This window comes from Psittacula echo, assembly GCF_963264785.1.
Source record: "Psittacula echo genome assembly, chromosome: 4".
In the NCBI taxonomy this organism is placed as follows: Eukaryota; Metazoa; Chordata; class Aves; order Psittaciformes; family Psittacidae; genus Psittacula; species Psittacula echo.
In genome coordinates this window covers 40311086-40324124 of record NC_137738.1, presented here as the reverse complement: position 1 = coordinate 40324124, position 13039 = coordinate 40311086, and the positions used below count along the sequence as shown (strand labels likewise).

Sequence of the window (13039 nt, the reverse complement as noted above, 5' to 3'; positions counted from 1 at the left end):
CAAACTACTAAACCACTGGCATGGACAGATGCTCCCCTGGAGTTTTGAAATCAACCAAAATAAAAGGAGTCATTTGAACGTTGGGTTTTGGTTTTTTTAAGTTTTGAAGGGCAATCCTGAAATAAATACAGTCTAGGTACTGAAGGTTGTGAACCCCAGTAGGACCCTGGGAGCCTCAGGCACACCTTGGAACAGGGACAACAATGTCTTCTTGGGCCAGCTTCAGTGACTCTCTGTCAGTCCATCCATCCCAATCTGCAGAGTACCACTTATTTTTGGTACACTCAATAAACTATACGGAGAAACAAACAGTGGCACAGGGATGCATTCTGCTGACTGTTTTTGGTACAGGAAATGTTATTATCTAAATTTTAGTCAAAGAAAATAAAGCCAGAATGTCAATAAATATCTGAAGTTATCTGGCTGCGAGAAGGCTGTTTATAATACTTATTACCATCCTCCCCTCATCTTTACTGAGTGGCACTTCAAATGTAACATGAGCAGACTGTCCCAGAGCAGCCAGTCTGCAACTACAAAGAGCTGTTCCATAGAGCAGCTCCTCTGTTATGTGTGGTATAAATAAATGCTAACCGTTAAGGGATTAGTTCACAAGGGAACAAATCTGTCATGACAAACACGGATAAACACCATGAAATCATTATGTACGTTCCAAAGTCATCTCAATTTTACAGCACTGGATATAAGTTCTACTGAAGGCTGCAGTTATTGAAGGTGGAGTGCACCGTGTTTCCCATCTTGAGATTTTAGTGTCACTCCTGCATATAAAGTACTGTCAATCACTTTACGCCTTGAGGCAGCATTTCTGGTGACAGAGTAGCAGATTTGTGATGGAAATCAACCCATCAAGAAACCTGTTGAAAAACAGCAAATTAAAACACACACATCAATTCACATATGAAGAAAAGCACTGTCACAACTTGCCAGTTCAGTTTCATGCAGGACTGGCATTTGGTCATTTTTGATTTATGACCTTGTGAACCTCTTCTACAGTGCACACAGATGCCCATGTAAAGCTGGTGCAAATCTAACCAGTAGGTCAGTGTTCTCCCCTTTCACAAGCCCTTAGAAGCAAGTCCTCAGATCTCCACAGCTTAACACAATTCCCAGGCTCTTGGCCTGATCACAGAGGACAGCAGCTATCTCTGCAATGGGTATCTCAGCTGCTGCTACTCACAGACACTATCACTTACAAACTATGCCAAATTAACTGTCAGTATCAGCTGGAAGTAATCCAGAAGATCTCCTGCTCCACCTCCTCTGGTAGTCTTTTTGCCCCTTCTCAATACCAAAGTGATCCAGAAGACCTACTTTGGTGAACAGTTTCATCCCTAGTTGCAGGATGGGTCCAGGGCACAGTCTGAGCTGCTTCTGTTCTCTATAATCGTATTATTCTGGTCTTCCACCACCTGTGTGCTGTAGGATCATTTCTAATGTCACTGTTGTCAAGTCATGGAGATGTTGCTTTATGCTTGTATGGAGAACTTGTTCTCACTGAAAGGATTAGGATTAAGTTGCCCAATTATTACTGGTAGCCTCTTTGGAAACTTACAAGATCCTTCTTCTTGTGGATGATACTTAATTAGGATTATTTCAAGTGCATTTTAGGCTTCAGGTGTCCTCATTTCTGGTTTGTGAGAAGAAGGACACTCATCAGAAATATGTCATTCCCTACAGCAGACGAGACATTATTGCATTCACCACATCAGTGTACAGTAGGATTAGTTTGCTGGAGGGCTCTAAACTCCCAGGTGGATCACTATGCTGCATTCAAATGTTCAGGGCAAAATAGCTTCCTTGTTTCTTTTGAAAAAAATTAAGCTATTAAAATTACCACCTCTTAAAGATATTTACATGAATAATTAATAACAATGAAATGTATTTATTCACAAAATGGGACATGACACAAGCTTGAGGCTCACGAACAGCAACAGCAGCACAGGCAGCAACAGAGTAGGCCATTGCATCTCCACACAAGAACAATGACACAGTCCAAGAGACATATATCAGTCAAAGCAAAGCACAGTCTTGGAAAACATTTACATAAACTGGAGTTTTCCGTTCTTGGATAGGTGACAGCCTGCAAACCAACAGGTACTCAAAGGGTGACAAAAGTTTGTCTTGGAGTCTCAAATTGCAGGAGTAGAGCATGAAGCAGTCTTCTCAGCTACTTTAGTCTGCCTTTTTAAAAATAACTTTGTGAGAATATTTTGGAAATATATCCTTGGGTTCTGTGGTCCGGCTTTTTCTAGCAAGCAATAGTGTTTGATGATACTTGGCAGATATTTCAGCCATAGCATAGATTAGACTAGAAAATACCACATAAAAGCTGGGAATTTAATCACACAGAAATGTGAATATAAAGAAATCCAGTGGGAAAAAAAAAAAACAAACAAAAACCCCCCAAAAAAAAACAACTAAAGAAAGCAGCAAATCCCAGACCAAATGCTTATCGATCAAATGAAACTCTTCTGACATTTCAATTGTCTTTTAGAACACTACAAAAAACCCACATTTTTTTCTAACAGATATAGAAAGTGCAAATAGAGTGACACAGACTAAACACTAAGAATTACTGATGCTTACTACACACAATGTTATGCAAGTGGTGATTTAACAGTTGAAGCTGTGACATTCTTGATGCTATGTGACCTCCAGTTTCTGCTGCTATTAGATGGTATATTAAGTTCTGACACACACATACATTCTTCTTACTGCCACAGGAAAGAATAGATATTCTTTGCAGGAGAAAATAATTAAGACGGCTAGAGTAAAATAACACAGACAAGTTCTATTTTTCTAATGTTCCCTGAGAGCAGGAAGTTGTTCCCATCCAAACATAAAAGCAAAAAGGCAGTTGCCACTTCGACACGATGTAGAAAACTTTTACCAACCTAGGACTGCACTGGCATGTTTCTACATTATTCAATTTTTCACCGTATCAGGAATTATTGCGAAATATTCCAGCTATGTAATTCTGATGGTGAAACTTTCAATAATATACTTTTTTTTTTCTCCAAATGCATTTATTTTCAAAACAGCTTCATCATTTCCCCATATTGCTTCCTCCCTCTCCCCGTGAACACTGTTCATCATTCAAATGACTATTGGAAAGGCAATACTAGACTGCCCAGACACGACGTTAGGTTGTACTAGTCCTGTGTTCTCTGAGCTGCTGGAAGAAACCTCACTAGGGTATGTGTAAAACATTCCTCTCACAGGTCAGCAAAGATTCATTTAGCCCCTGAAGGAACTATAGCAAGATAGTGGTTTGAACCTTGAAAATTAAGCGCAGTCACTGGAGAGAAGCATGACTAGCACATACGGAACTTGAAAGCTGGAGAAGGGGAAGTATCATAAACCATACTCACCTCTAATGTCTGCATTAATGTGGGTTTAATTGCATCTTTCATCAGAACTGCCAAAGCACCTGTTACTCCCTAAAAAACAAGAGAGTCCACATTTTAAGGAAGTCAATTCTAAGGTGCAACATTCCCAAGTTACACTTAAGCTTACAGTTAAAACAGGGAAAAGACCTTACAGTTCAAAGGAGAAAAAGAAACTTTTTTCATAGACCATAATGGAAAAGCAGGGCTACAGTGTTGCATAAAGAAATTATTCAGACGTTACCTCAAGACTTTAACATACTCTGTCTATACAGTGTGCCAGAAATAGTAATGATTTTGTTCTGAATATACTTAAAAAGGCAGTAGGTAAATATTCTTCCTATTTCATAGACAGACCAGAAACAGAATTATTAAGTGATCAGCATAAGGATGTTCATGGGAACACAAGATGAAGAGGAATGAAAGGCCATTTAGTCCTGAGAAAGCAAGAAGACAATAACTTGCTAAAAATGCCTAAAGAAATGATGTATTTTTTTCTTTCATGACAGAATCAATAGCATGAATCAATAGCTAGCAACAACCAGAAGGGGTATTTTTCAAGACTTGTACAAATATAGACATAATAGACACAAGATGAAAGCAGTCACAGAGTTGACTAGGAGTAGATAATGAATACATCACAAGATTTAAAGTTAGAGGTGCCGTACTGTGATAATGAGAGGAAAATAGGAGCTGAGCCAACTGTTGCATTACTTCTCCCTAAAAATTTTACTCGACATTAAGCATAAATTTCATACTGACTGAATTTAAAATAAAGTCCACCTACACCAAAATTCAATGCCAATTTTAGAAAAAAAGTGCCTACAGTGTGCACATCACTATCAGGCAATACGAGTGCTATCTAGAAACCACAAACATATATTGCAGTTTATTCCTAAATTACTTTGATTTTGAGATGTGTTTTGTTTTGAAATAAATAGATAATGAATAGAAAATGAATGCAGTACTGAGTGTCTCATAGACTTGCTAGAGAACACAAAAAAATTAATTTAATACACTGTTGTACTGAAAAGAACATTAAACCCAAATAAAAATACTAGGTGTCACGAAAAGTTCAAAATGAAGATTGAAAAACATAGCTCCAATATACAGGTAGCTTATTAAGAGTTAAACAGTAACTTTCAAATAAAGAAGAGGCATGAAAAAAGCACCTGTATAATTCTCAACATGGCACCTGCCATCTAACTCCAAATTTGAACAATCAAACTCTGTGTAAAAATTCTAATGACAGACAGATAAGACATATAGAAGTACACAGTGATTACATAAGTGCAGTATTTTATACAAATTCTAGTTTCCCCTTTCTAAGCATCACATCTGAACATAGACATCAGAAGAAAATGAAGCATAATATTTGGTCTCGGATAAAAATTAAACTAATGTATTTATTCCCTAAATACAAGGAAAAGGAAAAATTCGTTAAAAAGTGAAATTAAATAATTGATGATTTTCACTTCCACAGGATCCTTAAGAGCTGCAGATTGTTTTAATTGGTAAGATTATAAACTAATTATTTTAGATAAAGAACTTAAAGCTGCAGAATAGATCTCAACAATCACAGTATCACAGTATGTTAGAGATTGGAAGGGACCTCAAAAGATCATCTAGTCCAATCCCCCTGCCGGAGCAGGAACACCTAGATAAGGTTACACAGGAATGTGTCCAGGTGGGTTTTGAATGTCTCCAGAGAAGGAGACTCCACAACCTCCCTGGGCAGCCTGTTCCAGTGTTCCGTCACCCTCACTGAGAAGAAGTTTCTTCTCAAGTTTAAGTGGAACCTCTTGTGTTCCAGTTTGTACCCGTTACCCCTTGTCCTATCATTGTTTGCCACTGAGAAGAGCCTGGCTCCGTCCTCGTGACACTCCCCCTTTAATGCTCCATTTAACCAGTGTCCCCCAAAATTTTCTGCTACTGGAATAAAATGTAACTTCAATATTTTATTAAGGAATTAGTTTTCTTTTTAGGACCTTGCAAAAGTAACTGCCACTGCTATTGCCTTTGATTTCTTGTATTTCAGTAATTTGTAAAAGTCTTTCTAAAGTGGGCATATTTCTTAGGATATTAAATTTTAAATCTGTTCAATATAACAATTTGTTTTATAAAACCTATTTGATTGAATTCCAGATCTGAAGCACTTACAAAACAGGATAGTAAATAGAACAATCTTAGCTTGCAACAAATCTAAATCCTAGCAATTTATCCATTAAAGGCTAGTTTTTAATCCTACTAATTTATATAAAAAAATAATTAAAATATTCTTTTTCTATTGATCACAGTGCAGAATTTTAATTCTTGAAGAAAGAGGAAAAAAACCCCACAGTGTGCAATATACTTATTGAACACATGCATAAGGCTTTTCTTTTCTTGCTGTTTGATTGATTCAGCAGCCAACTGAGAAAGAATTTCTCAGACCAGAAGCACCATTCTTCTGTTCCCACCCCCCAGCTGAAGGAAATAATGCTCATCACTAGTTGCTAGCAACACAAAATATAACATCTAGTTAAATTGTTCAACTTCTGTCTCATGAAAAGCAGAACCATGTACACACACTAGTCAGGAGGTTACAGGTAACAGAAATATCTGAAGGAAAAAGTTAGTGAATTTTACATTTTCTTCCTGTATCTCAGGTCTTCCACCATCATACAGCAAAAATTATTCATCATTAAGCTAAACCAGAAACAGCTGTCAAACATTTTTGACACATGAACACTGAGATAGTTTACAGTCTTACCACATTAAAAGCCATTGTAATAGCTATTGAACTTTCTGGAGAAGAACAGTCAAATGGAAAACTACATCAGATCTTCCAGCTGGTCAATGGTGAGGTTAATCACCTGAACAGCCATGGATCAGTCCTAATGCTCTTCTTGGGAAAACTGCCTATGGAATGACAAGTCTTAACTCATGCCAACTGTAGACATCCATGTAGGGGGCTGTTTTCTACTTCACACTGAACGAGACCACCAGCTCATTTAAAGTGAGCATACAAACAGCTACGTGCGGACCCAAGCCACGCTGACTAGAAAAGCAACTTTGAGGGAGAAGCAAAATGTAAAATAAAATCAGGACACTCCCCCCACAGCTAGCATGGCTCACATTATGTCTCCTTTCCTTTCTGATAGTTCTTCACTAATCTGAAAAAAATAGTTAAGCAAAAAACCCGAATAATTCCCATGTGTTTCAATGTTTTTGGGAAACTTCACCCACATTAGATATGTATCCTGGACACAACTCATTGTATCTGAAGCTGAAAGCAAAGAAAAAAGATGGGAAGACTCCAATTAGCACACATCGTATCTATCTGCCTTTCATAGTTCTTAAACAGGTTTGGTGTCAACAACAGTCCTTAAAAGCTAAACAGACAATAAATTTTTCATTTCTACCTGACATGATGCTGTCAGAATCAAGTTTTCATTCCTTCATATCCCCAGTCCTCCAAGCAGCTAGTAAGCAATTCCCACAGCTCACTGAAAATCCTGGATCTGATTCTCAAACCTGTTTAAGGAATCAGCTTTCCATTTCCAATTCAGAGAAGGTAGATAAACTTTTTATAAAAGAATGAAAGGCTTAGACAGTTACACACCAATTAGGTATATGAGAGTCCAAGAATCATTAGCTTTCCAATAACTCGTTGTCAGGAGAAAGAAGCAGGACTCCAAATCAAATGTATACACACAATCAACTCTCCTGGGTTCCCTCCTGGAATTAATCCCAAGTACTTCTGAAAATAATACCCCTTTCCATATATCCACCAGCCATCAGTGCCAGTACACTCCCCGAGACATCAAGATCATAGAGCACAAAATAAATTACACAGAAAAGGCAAACTTGGATAAAAAATTGAAATATTTTCAAAGCAACTTCCAATGGAGCAGTTTCTGAAGTCTATCAAGAGTGTAAATGAAAGCTAGCATTAGATGACAAGGAAAATTATTGAGAGTAACTACAGTGAAATGAATAAGGGTTACAAAGACTGAAGGGCAGAGAAAACCCCTTTTCTTTCTCAGAAAAATAATGAAGTACTTGTAACTTCCCTTCACTTGAAACTATTGTCTCTAACAGAACGATAATATTTTTCTGCAGTATCAGTTCTGTAAAAACCTGAACCCTAAACTGTAAGCTGAGGAGGACAGCAACTACTTTTGTTTAAAGCGAAGTATGCACACAATGTTTCTGATGAACCAGAGAACAAAATATATTCATTCAGCTGATAGATCATTTATAAAAGTAAATATGAAGCTATTTTCTTTTCATCCTGGAATTACTGAAATCTAACTGTATGGCATAGAAAGTAAGCTGAAAAGAAGTCTTACTTAAAAAAAACAGTGACATACTTGTTCAATATTTTTCATAGCTGTTGAAATACTGATCTGGGGCACACATACCCATTTAGTTTCACATAAAAATGTGTCCATCAAAACTTTACTACACTGTAAAAGCCAAAAAGCAATTCAGTCTTCAAAACTCCATACAATGAGCACCACATTTTGGCAAAGACTTCTGTATGTTCCATTACAGAGGATAGATATTTAATCCATTATTTTTGTGGAAGGAGTCTTCTCAATTCATGAAATATTCAATTTATCTTTTTTCTGTTACTCCTATCCTGCCTCTGCATCTGGTTTATATCTGCTAATGTGTATTTTAGGTTTTTACTATTTTATCATTATAAATATATTGCATATAAAGTCAAAATTAAGAGCAACTGTGTTTTTGCGAAGTATACTGTGTGTATATCTGGAAACAAATCACAGGGAAGGGTTTAGTGGTTTTGGTTCATGTAGATTCCAACAAACTAAAGATTACTGTCAAACATTTAACTTGCATAATTTCAGTCCAGGTAGTACATACAGAACATGAACCCCAGAATTTTTTTAAGTGACAGGTAGGACTGACTACCACACATTATTCAGGCTGTGTGCTACTTCCCATGATAAAGTTGTCTTTCGAATTTGTTAGAACTATATGCAATTGCAGTTCTTTGGGCTAAAATGTTCCATGTCAAGTGGCTATGATAGATTCAAGCTTTTAAACTTGATTTTTTTAAATGAAAATTTGAGTCAAAATGATTTAACTGTTTTGGACTGAAAGCATTCAAAATGTTGTATATTGGGTTTCCCATGTTCAGTTGACTTGAGGTCTTTCTTTTCTGAGCTATAAAGCTTTAACCTCTTCTCTGACCCTGACTCAAAAAAGGATGAACATTTGGGAGGAGAATGGCTTCACATAAAATCTCTTACCACATCTGAAGATTTGCCTGGGAGAACAAAAATTGCAGCTCACAGATACTCATTAGTGAACACTTAGCCTTGCCCCATCCTGCCCAGAAAGCTTTAGTCTCAATGTGCCATGTACTTACAGCCTAGGTGTAACCACTACAGTTATCTACAGTACTGAACCAGGATGGAACAGCTCTGGGTCTGGACACCTGGACCACAAGCAAAGATCTCTTCTCCTGGATTCCAGAGGAACCCTTTTCTAACATATACAAGAAAGAGATACAACTTGTGACGTCCAAATAAATACGGGTAAAAGCTGAGCTTGCATAAGAATAGTAACAACATAAGCAGCACAAGGAGCAGGCGGAAGAGCAGATACTGTGTTTACAGCCTAGAAACAGCAGGCTTAGTTGTAAGCTGTTCAGAAAAACTGACCACCTGTAGGAAGAAATCAGGAACAGAGATGAAATGCTACCAGACAGAACTGAAATTTACCTTCTTTGTACATATGAATTAGACATAGTGTGGGCTTTGATTATGTATCTCTGGCTATTGTTTCCAGAGGATTCAACTTTATACAGTCCACTTTCACAAGCACAGTACAGTTATTCATTAGCTTTCCACCTGTACAAAGTAGGCAGTACTTAATTTGATGAAGAAATCTTAGCAAGAAAACCCACTACTAATTTTCTTTTCTGACATTTCTTAAGTCCCAACACTATGGCATCCAACTTCATCAATATTAATAAGTCTGTAGAAATGAACAATTGTTCCTGTTTTCAGAAGAGAAACCAGCACCAACAAGGATCAAACTCAAAAGTATTCACCAATTCTGGGTACTCAGCCTAAGACCTGGTTCTAAGTTCTTGGTGGTGTTTCACTCTTTCCACATCTGTTTAGTTTCTGGGTATCAATCCAGGTTGAGGAATGCGTAACTCCTCACGTACTGTAAGAATCAGTTTGTATGGACACAGCATCACACATAAGCTTTGTGAAGTAGAAGTTAATTCTCTAAAAAGGTATTTTTCTGCCTTAATCATGAAACCACCTTCATATTCTTCCCAGAGTTCTCATCCTCATTTGCAACACACTCCACAAAGGAGGTAAGAGTTCCTGCACTTCACAATCATGACATGCACCCAAGTTTTCACTGTGCATGGTATGAAGAAGGGGGCCTGCAGAAGAAAAAGAATGCAGCAGCATAGCTGCAGATGGTCATATACATCCTTGACACTGGTGAATATTTTATTCTGGGCAGTTCTATTGTATAATATAGAACATTGCTTTAAAGAAGAACTAGGAACACATGTTCTGCACAAGTGACACTCTCAAATGATTGAGGCACTATGCATGGGAAGTTTATTTAAATAAAGGCCAAAGAAAACTGAAGTAATCTTTATTTTAGGGACATACTGGAAAAATTTTAAAGTTCTTTGCGCACAGTTCGTAATTCCAGCCCTAACATCCTATTTCCACAGAGCAACTATAGATGAAACAAACTACAGAAAAGCAAATGTTTCATTCAGCAAACTGATTAGGTATTAAGAGGATAAAGACAGGTTAAATATTTTGCAATATTAATATGCTGAATTGCCTTCACGCAAATGTAGCATCAAGATTAAAATAATGTATTTTAAATGTAGCTTTAATTCTGACACTGAATGATTTTAAGGTTTTTGCATATGCATTACAAGTTAACTCATTCCCCACTCCCGTCCATTTGTCCAAGATAAAGTTATGCAGCTGAAAAGGAAAATCAAAACTTCAACAGCTAGAATAGTAAATGTAGTTCTTCATTTCTCCTGAATAATTTGGAACAGTTGATTTACTTTGAATTTTCATGATGACTGTACTTAGAAATTTTGTTACCCTTATCTTAATTTCAATCTTAAATCCACCCAAGCTAGATACTATGTTTTCATTTCCTTATTAAACTGGAATCCATTAAGGCCATGTGAAGGTATTCCTGGCTTGTGGATTTGCTGACAATCCAGGACACTGGTTCCTTTACTCATTCTAAACATGCAGTAAGTTTGTGCAGGTGTCCACATAAAAGGGACAAACAGGAAAAAACACACAAAGTCTGTGTGATACAGGCAGTCACTGCCAACAGCATGGCTCCAAGACATATCGCAGTTGCTAAAAGGATATACTTAGATGCCAAAAAAAAAAAACAAACCAAAACATAAAAGCAAAGCATTATCAGATTTATTGTATTTAAAGTGTGCTGTCAATCTGCAATATATGAATTTAATTTTGCAACTAGGCTTCAAAATTCAAGTAATGTAATGTTACAACAAACTAGTTGCAATCACAGTGAGCTTATTCCTGGCATACAACTGGACTGCAAGAGTTAACTGGTAGCTTCTGGCTCCACCAGAACCTGCTATAGACAATCGCGTCAGTTTCCAACCCCCGTTTACTGACTCATAGCCTGGCTATAAGGGCTAGAATTTGATATAAAGGAAGAGCATATTGACTTCTTTCAGAAGCTGAAGTAGGGAATGAGGAAACAGCAACTAACTAATGAAGGTAAGGAACAAAAATCTTAATGATGTGAAGAGATAACCCTGTGTCATTAGGCCTTGGACAGCACTGCACTAGCTACTAAGAAGTAGAAAAATAACTGTTACAGCTGAACCCAGGACACCCTGTCCCAAGCACTATCAGCAATATAAGAATTAAGAATAGATTGTTTCCATTCTGATTTAGTCATGTGGTAACTATCATTGTAACATCTGAACACACTTTACAAGCACAGTAGCAAACATTACCAGCTCTCTCAAATAGGAGCCCACACTCTGACTCCCTCCAGCACCAAATTTGTTTGCCTTAAGAATTGCAGAAAACTATCCAAGTACATTATGGAGACCAGAGACTCTCAGAAGCAGATGTTACCAGAAAGCTGGAAGAATGAGTTCTACATCTTGTTCTCATTGCAAGCAAGTTTTGGCCCAGAAGATCTTTCTTTGATATCTGACTGCTGCTCAAAGCAAAATCTCTGGCATGCACCTGACTTTTTAATGGTTCCAGAGGCAAAAATAATGCATCAGAGGTTATTCACAGGTCTCTGCAGCACTGAACATACCAAGTCCTCTGCTGTTACCGGTTCTCCTTTCTTGTCATTAGCCACCACCATTTTCCCCAGTCTCTCTTTCATATCTTGAAGGCTCGTGGTAAGTGCCAGGATGGCCATAATTTCACTTGCAACAGCAATATCAAACTGAGCCTGTAAAATAGAAGTGAGAATCATGAACCAAATCGAAGTCAGGTCAAGTACTCACAGGGAATCATCAGGAATAATCTCAGGAAAGACCGATTTTACACTGGAATTCAAATGAGTTCTGAAGTGTAACCTGAAGCTTTGAGATTGCTCAGACTACAGTAACTTTTAACACTTGGTCTATATTCCTCCATTAACGTTCTCTGTTACACTCCATTTACTTGGGGACCAGTTTGCAGAGTGCTTAGCCCCTTGGCTCGCATTATCCTTAGCAGAAGCTCCATGAAGAACCAAGAATTCTTTTTCTGTGGCAAAAAAAAAATCACCAGATGTGTTCTGTGCTTTACTGGCATAAGCACAGCATTGTGCTGGTTTTTGTTTGTTTGTTTGTTTTTTCCTTTTTCTTTCTGTAATGCTCGCCAAAAGTTTTTTACTCTGATTTCAAAGACATTCTTGCTACATTTAATCATTTATTTTCTACATAAACTCAAAATTTAGAGCTTATGCTGCCAGGTCTTGTGCTTGACCTATGATAATGCAAATTGTATCTTGCCCTTCTCCCCTTTTTTTTGTAATGAACAAATACATAAGTTAAAAAAACCTCCAAGAACTGCATGTGGCATCAGTTCTATTGCTCTTGTAGAAATACATCCATACTCTGCTGTGTTTCAGAACAACGTAAGCTGTGGTCCTTACTTTTCCTTAAAAGCTTTCCATATACATTAGCAGTACTTGTACCAACCTAGTATTAGTAAAGCCCAGGCCACATGCTAAGAGATGTAAACAGAGAAGGCAAAGTCCCTAATGCGTTATGTGATAGGAATACAATGTTGAGGCTGCATTCTTCTGCACCTTCTTTAGTAATCTCTCTATGTCCAGCAGTTAAAGTCTATGCAAAAACTTAGTAATCGACATCCTACTGCTATCTATGTAAAAAAGCTTCAGGACTGTTTCTATGTCAGACCTCTACTAGATGTACCCTATACTGACTAATATGAGAACAATCTGTTCAAATTGAAGGCTTTGCCTGTTTTTAAGACGCTTCTACACAGAGAACTGTGCAACATGTACCTTACCAGTCCTATCCATTTGCCTACTACTCTAACAGCTTCTGCCCTTTTTCAACTTACATTTCTGCTTTTACATTCTGTCTTGACAGGTACAGCCCAGAG

The 13039-nt window shown here is 37.5% G+C and overlaps 1 protein-coding gene across 1 annotated transcript in view; it reads right to left on the bottom strand.

Annotated features, from left to right (window-relative positions):
* Window positions 1-13039, bottom strand: part of MTHFD1L (methylenetetrahydrofolate dehydrogenase (NADP+ dependent) 1 like) — a gene marked incomplete at both ends in the record, with an annotated part of 146668 nt that overhangs the window by 85935 nt on the left and 47694 nt on the right. The window contains 2 exons of the mRNA XM_080615238.1: window positions 3390-3458; window positions 11733-11873. Coding sequence (XP_080471364.1) covers window positions 3390-3458; window positions 11733-11873 — 210 coding nt within the window. The remainder of the gene's footprint in view (window positions 1-3389; window positions 3459-11732; window positions 11874-13039) is intronic.